The following is a 14,435-nucleotide window of genomic DNA, read 5'->3' on the forward strand; positions in this document are numbered from 1 at the left end:
TGGCAAAGTTTTTCCAAATCATCTGAAAATTGATGTACATGATGACAATGATCTTTACTAAACCATATGCAGTTAACACATGCAAAATTTGGAGCCGATGACGTTTTCAGACCAGAAGTTATGATAAAAGTCCTTTTATTCTTCAAAATTAGGTAAAAAATCAACCATAACAGATTTAAGCATGAATTGTCCATTAGATGATAGCTAACACACGGAAGTCAACTTCATGAGGTGCATGACTGGTGCGCTGTTTCACACAGATGAAGCCCCAACAACACAAATCCTGAAAATCCTATTCATGTGTTGTCCTTTGGCTGCTGTGTCATGAACGCGCAATACATGCCCGTAGCATAGACAGCACACAATGCGTGGGGCATATACTTAGGAGTTGGCAAATTTCCAAACACTTGGTGGTGAGAGCAGATGGCATTGTACGGAACGCCAAAATGGACAAACGTTTATCATCTCTAACTGTGCTCTTTCTGCATAACATAATGTGTTGTACGTGTCTGATTGGGTTGAGATCTTACAGATAATCAGGAAGGAAAAGTTCATTAATGCAGATTGATCTCGTGATGACAATGTCACCAGCAGACGAGTCACGTAACATTAAAGGTGCATCCTTTAAAGTACTACATGTATATCTCCTGAACTGCATGTCCAATTGGGTTCAATCTTGGCAGGAATTTAGAGAGGGAAGTGTTGTAGACGAAATTGACCTCGTGATGATGATGTCATAAGATGATTATGTCGCATGATATTAAAGGTAGAGCCATACTTTGGTCATTCCCCAGAAAAAAAATGTTGGATTTTTATCAGAAAGGATAACTGGTATAACAGTGGTAATAGTAGTAATCACCCTGTGAAATCATTTTGTCTGAAATGTCCTTGTTGATTAGAAATCAATAAAAGTATGTCGGAAAATTCAAATCTCCAAAAGTCGCCTGCAGGTGACTTTTGGAGATTTTTGGAATGCTGCCCTCATGCAATGAAACTTTGCCAGCTGAAAGAGCAGATCTGCAATTGGGGTATCAGTGAATGGGCGCGCTGCATTCCCATCGACCTTGCATTATGCAGACACGCTGCATTGTTTCGATGCAACACTCCAAGCATTGCACAAGGTGGCAACTCGCCGTGATAGACAGCACACAGTACCGGTGGCGTGCAGTCCGAATTAACTTTGGAGTTGGACGAACCGCTGCACATGCAAGAACCGCACTAAATCGGATCTCTAGAAAAACTTTGGCAGACTCATAAGTGAAAACCAGCTGCAAGTGTGGTTTGTCGCAACTTCAGTATTCAAGAACTATTACGTTGCAGTAACACTGCCAGTGAACTGAAGTACTGATGATAATGTGCCACTTGCTGCCATCATTACTTTGAAAGTGCTGTGGCCAGTGATGGAAGGCCTAGCAACTGTTGCAATAGAAGTTGATCCCTTGTCCGCGGGGCCAGAGTTTGTCTTGATTGTGATGAATTTCCATCTAAACCCATTGATCAAACACATAGGTGTGCTCAAAACTATTATGACAGTTCCTTCCATTCGGATGTCATGTCGCTTCCACTTGCTTGGATTGTAACCAACTGTTCTCCTACCCCCATCACCTCTGTTACCGATCCAATGTATTCATCAAGGGTGACGGCAAGCAATCACTTGTCCACATGGCTATTTTCTTGAAGTAACAGACAAATATTCTCAGGGGCCTGCCTCTGACATTTCTAGACTCGCAATCATGTACTGTATGTTTACATGTACAAAGGAATTTTAACAATGTGCTGATCGCACTCTATTCTGTCACATGCTTGTACCCATATATACATTATATACATAATTACATCATACCCAACCCCACCCAAGGCCCAGTTTCCATGGCACTGCTTTAAACTGTTTAGCTTTTTTTTCTAACAATAACACAAAAATTTAGTAAGCAGTAAGCACATTTCACAGCTAACATTTCACAGTTGCTGTGCTTAATACAAAACTGCATGGTCATGCATACAGATTTTCAATGTTTCGTCGCACAGTTTTATCAAATTTGTCCTCGAAGGTCAGCATGCCTTTTGCTGTGTTTACTGCTTACATACAGTATCTATGAAATACATAGAGCCTCTGTCAGCATAAAACATTTGCGTAGCAGTGCCATGAGTTTGGGCCCCAGTCCTGTGGAGTTGCCAAATCAACGCTCATGTGTGCTGTTCCCAGTGTTGCACATGATGAGCTGCACTGAAAATATCCAATATTAAGGCACAAGGGAGAATATTTTAGTAATGGAAAGGTAGAGAAAACTGTGGCTGCACTCACATCCAGAGCTAAGTCTAGGTTTTTGCTCCATTGAAATATGCTGAGATGTGCTAACAGTAGACATAGCCATAGGCCTAGCTCACATTGTGATAATGGTGGCAAGCCAGTCAGGCATTAGTTTTATGGAATTGTTCCCAGTGTCGTAGCACTTCAGGAGTTTCATGATTTCTCTGAAATATGGACTGAAGAAAGGTGTTAGTTGAACATTTTGTGGAGGGGTCAATGTCCTGAGATATTTGTCGCCAGGAGGAGAACATGAAAATAAAAAGCTGTCTTTACTTCTTTTTTTTCACCTTTCAATAATTTACATTGCTAAAATCTGTAAAATGACTAATTGATTTGGAGTGGCCTTACCAAATAAAAAACTGTGCTTAGCCAGACTTTTTGAGATCAAGGTGAATATCCTTGTGTGGATAGTTTTTAGATGTCATGATGACATCATTGAGCATGATTATGTGAAAGTGAAACAAAAAATAATGTTCTTACCTTTTGTGTATTTTTAGGCATTTGTTCAGTGTCATGATGATGTTTTTGACCGAGATGTCCAAACAGAGCCCATCAAGATGAAAGATAACTGGATTCAACATCCTAGTGAAGGAATCTCCACATTTATTGGTAATTACTACTCTTTCAATAATAATAGAGCACTAACTTTTGTGCGATTGAAGTTTGCTGGGAGCATCTATGTTTTTGCACAAACCGTTAAGGAAAAGTTTCATTTTTCTACAGCTTTTTTACGACTGCTTTTATATCTGCATCTGTAAATATATGTAAGCAGTTTAGTGTTGCTTAGTGTAAACAATATGAATGTGTGCATAATGTATGTGATGGCAATTTTTCTTCCCCCACTGCCTACAGTGTGTATTTATTCAGTCAGAACAGTAGCTACTACAATGTGTGTATTTATTCTCTCAGAACAGTAGCTACAAAGGAAGAAGAAAGAAACAAAGACAGACGAGTGAGGAGGAAATTCTGAAATTAAATCAGATTGATGCGTGTATTCTTGAAGGAAAATGGCTAACATTCTACAAGTAGTATGTAATACTGAAGTTTCTTAAAAGTCAAAATAGTGTCTATCCTCATCTGGGGTACAGGCACACAGGAAGGAAAATCTCCTAATTTTAACCATCTTATAAAGCACTCAATTTCTTCAACTACTTCAACATGGAGCCAACCAAGTGCGAGCTCAGCAATATTTTGTGATCCCGTGGGTTATACAAATTTACAATAAGAGGTGCCATAATCTGGACCAATCATAGAGATAAACCCATAAATCATGAATTTGGGGTTTCAACATGGAGCCAACCAAGTGCGAGCTCAGCAATATTTTGTGATCCCGTGGGTTATACAAATTTACACTAAGAGGTGCCATAATCTGGACCAATCATAGAGATAAACCCATAAATCATGAATTTGGGGTTTCAACATGGAGCCAACCAAGTGCGAGCTCAGCAATATTTTGCGATCCTGTGGGTTATACAAATTTACAATAAGAGGTGCCATAATCTGGACCAATCATAGAGATAAACACATAAATCATGAATTTGGGGTTTCAACATGGAGCCAACCAAGTGCGAGCTCAGCAATATTTTGCGATCCTGTGGGTTATACAAATTTACAATAAGAGGTGCCATAATCTGGACCAATCATAGAGATAAACCCATAAATCATGAATTTGGGGTTTCAACATGGAGCCAACCAAGTGCGAGCTCATCAATATTTTGTGATCCCGTGGGTTATACAAATTTACAATAAGAGGTGCCATAATCTGGACCAATCATAGAGATAAACCCATAAATCATGAATTTGGGGTTTGTGGCTCCCAACTCAGGGGTTATCATTCTCAACAGTCTGGTGTCTACTGTTATCTGACATGCAACCTCTATTGATGTCCGAGTATTTCAGCCAGGCTTGCCGCCCTGTAAAGAGAGCCCAGAATTGTGAGGTGTTGCGTAATTTTCTTTGTTCCCAATGAATGCCAGTGGCATCTTTTCAAACGTGGCTGGATTAGTGTGCAGCGCTACTGTGTCGCTCATTGATGGGGACCTGTAACCTTTTTGTCTGTGGTGCTAATCTGTGGGCATGCTATACCAAAAACAGTGATATACTGTTTCAAAACAATGACAGTTTACCTCCAAAAAATGCAAGCTCAAAAATGATGGCAATTCCCAGCAGCGGGCCTTTTGTTCCAAGTACGGTCTTTTGTTACAAGGCCCAGCTCTTTTGTCCGATTTCAGGTACCCCAGCTGTGATTACAAACCCAAGGTACCTAAAACGGGTTCCCTGGCAGCATATGGTCACTGGTATTCAAAAATACCTCAGAGAGTCCATATGCAGCAAGGTATGAGACGGAGAGAACCCCCCCTCTGCTTTGTGTTGGTCATTGTCTGGCAGGAATCTGGGGAATTCCTGTCAGACATCTTGGGGGGATTTGTTAAGTAACAATAGTCTAGAATGTGTATAGGGATTGGACATGTTGGGGGGTAGCCCTCGGTCTCATTTCTTGCTGGGTATAAGAGAGTCTCCCTATTCAACAGTGTGTTAACTTGACCGTGTTATTAACATTTGAAAATGCCCACTGAGAAGTAATAATGTCTGCTGTGTAAATCACGCTCTGGCATCTGGATACGAGACAGTTTCATCGATTTTGATTGGTCAAGAGTCTGTATGCATGCTCGTCCTCTGCTCCTCTACACATGTAATACAAAATTCCTGTCCCAACATTTTAACATTGTGATATCCTGTTATTATCCTTCAGGCTATTTATGATCAAGGTTTTGCTTGAGGGTTGCATGAGTAAAAGTATAAAATATTGAGCTTCGATATTCTTCATTTGGTCAAAAACTGTCACTGGCAGCATTGTAGTCAAGACTACTTAAGATTTTCACAAGATCAGTACAAGCCCATCAAAAGACCTCCGGTCTGAATTCAAGTTACAAGCTATTCAAATGAACTGCAACAAAAGCATTCCTTTTTCATTAATGGTTCACCCTGTTGCTTGTGACTGGTCTTGTGCATGGTCTTGTGTCTGGTCTCTTCAAGGTCTCAACTATAATACTGTTGCGTTCCCTAAATATCTAGTCGATGGTAGCATGGACTTCATTAGTGTCTACGGGATGTGATATTTGGGGTCAATAATTTATTAAAGGGTGGACGTGAAACAAAGGGGTTTGGGTGACAGTCAAACTGTATGGTTGGTTTATTGCTCTCACTTCTCTTCATCAAAGTTCAATAGGGATTTGAAGAAGGTGTAGCCTAACATAATACAACACACAAAAGGCAAAGTTATAGAGAGGCGAAGTTGTATATGAGTGTAACTAAACTACGGTTTGGCAGGACCATTGGAAATGCAAGTCAGACGGAGTGGGTACGGTACGTGTGTGTAGCATCGCACAGCTAGGCTACATTCATCGGGCCGGGCCGTGGTGGGAGCTGTCCCGGACCACCACGGTGACTAGCAAGGGCTGGACGGGGCCAGCGCCGGTATGTACCGACCGCACTGCCGCTCAGACCACAACGAGATGAGCGCAATGATAAAGTCGCCGCACTGTGCACCATTGGCTCAGCGTAGAGACGGGGAGGACTGGGCTAGTCAGCAGGACAAGGGTGGCGGGGGACACGGGGGTGTCTCGCCCGGCAATCGGTTCGGACGTAGCGGTGACGGGCCGCTACGACTCTCACTAGCACCCTGGGCTAATTCGTACCGCTCTCGCATCGGTCCAAGCTAAGCTAGCCGGCCATTCATATGGTTACATTTCTTCGCCATAAGAATGGTTATTATCGCACTTCTCTCGGTAAGCGTCCAGCCGCCGCACTACGTTGGGTTCCTCTCTCGCAATAAGGGTTTGGTCCGCCGCACCTGACCGACGAGCTAAGGAAAATCTGCTCTATTTATAGGATTCTAGAGGCTTAGGAATTAATAAAATATGAGCGTCGCTGAACAGCTCAACCAATGAAAATCTTCCATCTCAAAGGGTCACATGACTTCCTGCTAAAGTCGTGCGCAAGAATCTAAGGGTCGTGTGTAGCCATGTAAAATACAGAATAAGAAGTCACGTGTACAAAGTGTAGAGCCGCGTGCATGAAAGTGCTTACCCGGTCATCTCTAGCGAATGATTGACAGTTACAAAGTTTGAGGTTTCTGGACATTAGCATTTCAGGGAACCTTACCACGCCCAACCACGCAGCCACATGGAGGGGAATTTCGACATGCCAAAACTGAGCAGAGAAAACACAAGGATAAAGGAGTGAAGGAACACACGATCATGCCAGAGTACAGCATGAATAACTTAATACAAAATTAGCGTCTCTGCTACATGTCCATAAGGCATAGCTGAGCTAAATAAGAGACCCTGAGAAATGCAAGGACCGAGAACAAGTAAAACTAGGGGGCGCTAGAATTCCAAGATTTGTGGGTGCGCAACAATACTGATCACTTGGTCAGTCTGAAAATAATTATCTTATCCTGTGGGTCTTTCTTTGGCACAGATGTTAAACTTGCACTAGAGTGAAATCTATTAAAGTGAAAAATTGAATTCTGTTGTTTATCTGCTTATCACAACAGTTCTGCTTGGAAAGAAAATAAATCTGAAAATAAGACATATTTCAGGAATGTTCTAGGTTTTTATGGAGTACACGGAGGATAGTGGATGCTGGCAGGTTAAACAGAGGTTATGAAAAGCACTTTAGATAGAGAAATGGAATAAATGTAAAAGTGACACTAACAAATATAATAGGGATTATTAGAGATGGTATACACACGGGGAGGCTCAGACAAACTAGAAGGTATTTGAGATAACTGCACAAATCAGTCATTTAATTGCCTACTTATTCCAGAGCCGTATATGTGTTTCATACGTGTACAATTTCGAATGGTCCCTAATATGTTGTTCATGTCTGTGTTTAACATAGGATATGACCGGGACAAGCAAAGTGACAAAGAGGACGTTGGATTAGTGAAGATGAACTCATTAAGACTATCTACATTCCTTGAAAAAGCGGTTCAGGTGAGATGTTTCTTTAGCATATGAAATGTGAATAAAGCTATTACATTTTGTAGATGTAAGTGATAAAAATGCTTTATACATGGGAACACAGCTGGGGAAAGCTGTGTGGAATCATTCCTAAACAGACTCAAGGTTGGCAATCCACGGGCTCATTGTAAGAGAAGTTTGCAGTAACGCCAGGTACGCTGGGCCGGTCAATCGCAAGTGTCTTTAAGAAGCCAGTGCGGCAAACATTGAATGAGCCAATATGAGAGGGTGAATGATCATTAACTCTAGGTAGGAACATGCATAGGTGCCAGGCATCTGCTGCAGCGGTCACTTTGACAAAGCTTGTCGAATTATGAACTAAAACTTTCTGGCTTTTGTTAAGCTAGTTGTTAGGATGGAATACACAACATAAGCTGCTTTGTTGTGTGAAAGGCTGTAGTTCAGGATATTTCTAAGTGAAATATATTAGTTTCTTGGGCTAGCTGATTGATTTTTTCCTTTGGTGGTGTGGATATTGGGCTTCAATTCCACTATGCCGAGGCCCCATCGTCATGTCAATCGACCTACCTGTTGAGCGGACAAACCATACCCAAGCCGGCCACTTCCTGAGTGGCAACGTTGTTCTGGTGTGGCAGTCGCAGCTGTCTCCCGGTCTCAGCGGTCCCCTGGTGTAGCTGATCGTACTTCTGGCAGTTGGGATTCGACTACTTGTACCGGGAGTAATGCGGGCACGAGCATGCGGGTGGCCATGGCATGATACCAACGGTGCCATGGGTCAGGGAATGGGGCTTTGCTCTAAATCCTCCTGCACTCCTTCATTCTCATAGGCCCCATTCAAAACACAGGATCACACTCAAAACTGCCTAACAATAGCTCAAAGAAACAGTCATGTTTGATGACCTCTGGTTATCAATAAAATCACAGCCAATGTGTATAATTGGTCATGCGATTAATGTGTTGCTAAATCTCACTCGAATTTTTAAAAAGTGTAAAAAAGGAAAGGCAAGGGAATGAAAAGACAAACAAAACACACAAATATTTTTTTATGATTTATTTTTACGGTCAAATGTTTTAAAATGCAAAATGGTGCACCCTCAAGCAATTAAAGAGGAATGATCATGTGACCAAACATGAAAACCCTGGCTGGCCGGCCTCGGCCAAGCGTGAGACCAAAGGGCTGTGTGCGTCTCTCTGCAGTGTACGCCTAAAGAACCAAATGACACGAAAGGATTGTAACAAAAAATGGACAGTTTTGGTGGCACACAGACTTGGTTACCAATACAGTGGTTTTGCGCATTCTTTGTACCTATATGTAAATAAGAATGATGTCATCTTTCAACAAACCTAGATGTGTATGAGCCATTTTGTCACATACCTCATGCGATTACAATGCAGTTTGATATTATGAAGCCTTCGCTGTGTAATTCGTCACAGTTGAACTGTATTCGAAACAAAGAGTTGCCCTTCCATCAGAAATTTGTGTGCGCTTGTGTACGCTTTCACTGGCCTTGTACATGCTGTGTATGTATTGTAACGTATTTTGAATACTTTTGCTTTTGCGGGTGTACATGCATGCAGGGGAATGGGTAATTAATGTCATAAAGGATGCGCACAATGGAACTTCTAATGAGCTTTAGCCCTTCAGTGATTGGCATTTGCCTAAGGCAGGAATTCTACTGCGTGTTAACAGGCCTATTGTTGGACATATTATTAAATAAGGCTAACAGTAGGCCTGTTTACCCTGTGCAGAACAAGAGGAACGTTCCCGAGCACGTCAGAATGGGAAGAATTCTTTTGATCTTTGCCCTGAGTGTAATGTGTGTGCCGGGTTTGGCCATGGCGTGTACTTGTAGAATGGTTGTGCTGGGGCGCAAAGGGGTCACGCCGCCGGGTACTGACACCAGGGGTAAGCCCAGTGACAATCCTAACCCACAGCAGGACCCAACGTGTGTTCTCCTCAGTCAGCCTCAGTGGCTGCTGGGGCAGAAGGCTCCTCTGGTGTTTCTTACTCTCATCCTTCCATCGCCAGTTAGCAATGATGTTTTACAGCAGTGGCTGACTCAATATCCAGACAAAGCTGCAGCAGTTACTCTGATTTGCGGTTTTCTCAGGGAGTTTTCCTGGAATATTTGGGTATGCAGGAGCCACAGGACTCTGAGTGTCTCCCTTCTACCCAAGTTGTGTTTGAAAAGTTTTGCTTAGGGACGGATTGCGGGTCTGTTTTCTAAGTGCCCGCTTCTGCATTTACAAATTTCCCCCATCATATTGATTCCAAAAATTGAACCAAATTGTAATCGTCTTATTCACCATCTTTCCTTTCCAGCGAGGGTCTTATTAATGATTTCGTTGACAAGACAAATGCAGTTTGCATTATGCATCATTCAACACAGCTGTTGAATTAGTCGTGAAAGCGGGACCAGGTGCTTGGATAGCGAAGTCAGATGTTAAGTCCGCCTCTTGCCTTTTGCCTGTTAGCCCAGTGGATTATCTACTAGGTTTCAACTTTGAGGGTCAATTTCACTTCAATAAGTGTTGCTCATGAGTTGTTCGATTTCCTGTTGTTTGTTTGAATTATCAAGTACTTTTTTAGTTTTGAGCTTGGGAATTGGTTAAATCTTCTTTTGTGACACATTATTTGGACAATTTTCTGTTTGTCATGTCAGATTATGAGACACATGAGCATCTGCTTGCCACATTTGTGGAGGTTTGTATGAGACTGGGGGTTCCTTATTTCCCAGCCCTTCCTTTAATAAATGGAAGGGCTGCCTCAATCATGTCAATTCCTTTCATACCCAGGATTAGAGATACATTGTAGATACTGTCCGCTGCCAGATCTGCAGGTTTCTGCACTAAAGTGAGCATTTAAAAGAGGTGCTGTCGTGGAATATTTATTTGGTGAAAACTCAAGCACTCACGGCATCAACCAGCAGTCATCTTGATGCAAGAGGATCATACACCTTGTTCGCTATTCCATTTTATGGTGTCTCAAATTTAATGTGGTCTTTTGGGCCATTTCACTTCCCAGGGATTTATACTGCTTTATCTTAATTTTATATGACAGGTTTTGCCCTTACCCAATGTATATTAATAAGCACTGTATGCTCAGTGCTTGTCCGAGAGCTTGCGAAAAAACCTCATAAGCTTACTCGGGTGGGAATCGAACCCACGACCTCCTGCTTACTAGTGCAGATGTCTTAACCACTCGACCACCGAGCTTGCCGGGGTCAGCTGGCCGGTCCAAGTCAAATGAAGCAGCGGGTACCGCAAACTATTTTTCAAGATGTATTTTTGCGTTGGGGAGATGTTGACAGGTTTTGCCCTTACCCAACGTATATTAATAAGCACTGTATGCTCAGTGCTTGTCCGAGAGCTTGCGAAAAAAACGGGTACCGCGAACTATTGTCAAGATGGTTTTTTCCTTTTTTTTTTGGGCACTTTCGATCCCACTCCTTCCCAATTGGGGCAGCGACGGTGGCTCACAGCTTGGGGGTCCCAGCTTGGGGGTCCCACATGAAGATTTCAAACAGATGGGCGGTGGCACTCAGATAAAGTGCTTCTTTTATGTCATGGTTATATGTGTACATGAGGTGGTAAATACCCCCATGGTGGTAGGTAGGGATTGACTTCTCTGGCTATTAAAATATACCCAATAAAAACCAAGAATCAGCACAGAGAATTGCTCACACAATAGATTAGAAGCGATTTATTTCTATTTGAAATCAAGTCTAGGACGAAAAATTTAGAAGAATTGTCCCAGTTTTGGACTGAGGAAAAATTACACAATTGTGAACCTTAGTACGTGTAAATGGTGTTGACAATAGACTGGATCGAATACAAAGTAATGAATAAGCTTATGTTGTGATCACCTATGTTCATGCTCCTCACTTAGTTTGTGTGCATGCATACTGAATCCCACTACAGCCAGAAGCCAGTAAAATGGCTCTTGACTCGGACAGGTGGACCCTAAAGTAATCGATTGACATCATGCTCAGATATAGTTGTTTGCCCCTAATTTCCATACCATTTAGTATTAAAACACTCCAATTCCCTTTTACTAACTTGCACATGATAAACCTATTTTCTGCCAAATTTTTGCCCATCTTTCTCAAGTACCCCCAAAGTAACAGAAAGAAGTTTGAAGTGAAGAAAACATTTTAGAGGGGATTTTTTTCCAGTTTTACCGGTTTTTCCCTGACATTTCTCAACTTCTTAATAGTGAGGAATATCATGAATGCTCTAATGAGAAAGTATCATGCAAGAAGGAAACTGTATGAATGAGAGCAGGAAGTGTTTGTTTGTGCCTTTTAGTCGGGTAATTTGACATCACTGTATGTATTTGTACAATGCAGTAAAAGTTACCTCGTACCAAAACGCACTTGTATCCAGGTATGTGTGCGTGTGTGTGTACAATGACCAAAATCCCGTACATCTCATTTTTGACTGCTGTCGGACATGTTGGACTCAGTACGGAAATTTGAATCCGCATGAAAAACGAACCGCATTTCAGACAAATGACTCTGGATCTTGAAGAAATAAACTGACGGATGCAAACAATTCATCAGTCTTCCAGACAGCATCACCGATGACCTGAAGGGAATTCAACAAAAGTGTGAAAATTGGGTACAGTAGGAACATTCAAAGTTCGTGACAACCTTAGACAAACCTTAGTTCACAAACCTTGACAAAACCTAGACTTGACTAAGTCTGACCACTACATTTATATGGCCGGAGGCAATTTGTGCTATCCCTGGGGGTAAAAAGGGGTTTGACACCTAGAGCTTGCCTCCAGTTGTATTTGGTTGTTGTTTGTTTTTCTCTATTTAAATTTTTGGATTGTGGGGATTTCATTATTGGTGGAGTGCAGTATGTTGAGTGTCCGGCCATCGGTGATTTGGCGTAGCACCAATGAGGCCCCGGTTTAGTGATCCTCAACAGTAGCTGGACGCTATGGCAACCTTGTATCCTACACCAGCACTGCTGATTATTCATTTAGGCACAAACAAGCTGGTGCACTGTGATGCACTCTGTATTCAGCAATGTGTAGTGCTTCATTAATAGCTGAGTGTTGAGCCCGTTTCCCAGATGCAGCAGTAGTATGGTTGGATATTTTGTCCTTGATTTTATTACTATTGGGCTTGGTCACAAGGGAGCATGGAGAGGCAGAGGGGGGCTATAAATAACAAATGGTGGTGGTCATATAGTAGGTAGGTTGGAGTGTCTGTTTTGCATCACCCGCAGTTTCAGTGGACCAGTGCCTGTCTGTTCTGTCAAGGTGGGGTGCATTACTGGACCGAGCCCAGTCTAATGTGGCTTTTGCGAACCCGTGAACGGGTTCGCATTCAAGACCTCCCCACCTAGTTTATGGCCTTTCTAGTGGTAAACGACCCACGATATAATGGCTTCAATCAGTACACGTCCATGTGTGTCCACTTTTAGGTCTGATTTACGGCGGTGTGGTTTGTCTGCAGTAGGCACTGTGTGTGTGGTTGCAGCGCGGCCTGGCTGCAGGCAGGAAAGTGTGGTAGTGAACTTATGTGTGAGTGATCAACGTACATGTACATGTATGTACAGCAACTAAATGTACACTGTACATGTAGCTTCACCTTGACGTCCTGTACATACTTACATATGTACATGTACAAGCACATGTACTGTACATGTACCTGTACATGTGGGTACTTGTCATTGTGTGACCACTTGCGTGAAATTCCGCAATAATTTATCGCCAATATACAGCGCAATTTGGATGGCACCATTTGAGTGTGGGAAACTACCTACTAAGAGCTAATTTTTGGGAGTGTGTTTGTTCTTTCTTCGATTGATCCCTTGACCCTGCATCCCACCTTTCGAGAACAGTTATTTTCTTGGGGCGCACTTTGCGCATGTGGCATTTGTAGGCAGGAAAGAGACAGCAAATTAAGCATTTTATTTTGTCTCAACTTGAGCAGTTATTAATAGTGAGGCAATCAGTTGCAAGCTAAGAATGAACACCCTCAAATAAGCAAAGTAAGGGGAACAGGATTCACAACCTTGTATGTTCCAACAGGGTGAAGCATTGAATAAATAATATATAGACAACATGGTTAATCAACAACAGCAAATAAAGAATTGATACTCTGATTTATTAAATGCAGGAATTAGAGCCTGCTGTGTACTAGCAGGGGTAAAATTCATTATCATTAATTTTGGTAGATTAGAGCATTTTTAATTAGTCGATGATGGGCGTGATCAATCCAAATTGCAAGGTATATCTTGTTGCATGTTATTTCTGTCACAAGCTGAGGTAACCTTTATTATTAGTGGGTAGCGGAAGATGCAAGAACATGGCTAGGTAGCTGTGATCAGGTGATCCAGTAAAAGGTGCTGTATCAGGTGGCACAGGAATTGAAGACAGCTAAGTTGCCATTTGGAGTGATCAGGTGATTCAGTATGTGTCAGGTGGCACAATCATGCATCCCTTGTCTTGTGTGTATTAGTGTGCATTCTCTGCAAGTCAGTGGCCCCATGTTTCAACAGCCAACTCCTTGCCTTTAAAGCTATTTGATAATAAGAAGTGTAATAAGGCAACTTGTGTCTTGAGTTTATTATAAAGAGTAAGAAACTAGAAGTGGCAGAAGTTCAGAGAATTGCCCAATCAAGAGTTCTTTGTGTTCATCCATGTTTAATTTTGGAGATATGTACCTGTATGTTGAAACAACATTAAGTACATGTAGCTGACGTTGGATACAAATTTAACCCTCCTTTAGTTTTACAGCAAAATATGCACAAGTGCCCAAGGTCAATCTTTTTCATGTTGGTGCATTGCACAACATGACACAGCTGTGCTTCTTTGAGGTGTTTACCAAGTGACCCAAAGAGTGACTTCAGCATAGGAGGGTTAATGTAGGTGGTTAATATTGTTACACAGTTTCCAAAGTAATTAAATATTTGTGCCAAAATCTGCACATCAACACAGTATTAGCGAATTATCGTGGGTAAACATTGATTTGGGTCGGTAATATTGTGACCCAACGTGACCGCACTTTGAGCATTCTTAAAACATGATTTACGGTGAGTTAAAATCTACGACACAAAAGTGAAGTTCAAATAATGTTGAATTATGGCATGTCATTTTCAACCCAAATTTAACAATGAAATTA

General features: G+C 41.9%; 1 protein-coding gene across 4 annotated transcripts in view; it reads left to right on the top strand.

The window, feature by feature from the left end:
• wdr60 (WD repeat domain 60) overlaps nt 1-14,435 on the top strand; it is a 270,009-nt gene that overhangs the window by 107,230 nt on the left and 148,344 nt on the right. For all 4 annotated transcript variants that reach the window (XM_087140251.1, XM_087140254.1, XM_087140252.1 and 1 more), the window contains 2 exons: nt 2,806-2,917; nt 7,214-7,308. In XM_087140251.1, the coding sequence (XP_086996377.1) occupies nt 2,806-2,917; nt 7,214-7,308 (207 nt within the window). The remainder of the gene's footprint in view (nt 1-2,805; nt 2,918-7,213; nt 7,309-14,435) is intronic.

The sequence above is a fragment of the Acanthaster planci genome, linkage group LG08, assembly GCF_054643075.1.
Source record: "Acanthaster planci isolate LZ-2023a linkage group LG08, COTS_SCS, whole genome shotgun sequence".
In the NCBI taxonomy this organism is placed as follows: domain Eukaryota; kingdom Metazoa; phylum Echinodermata; class Asteroidea; order Valvatida; family Acanthasteridae; genus Acanthaster; species Acanthaster planci.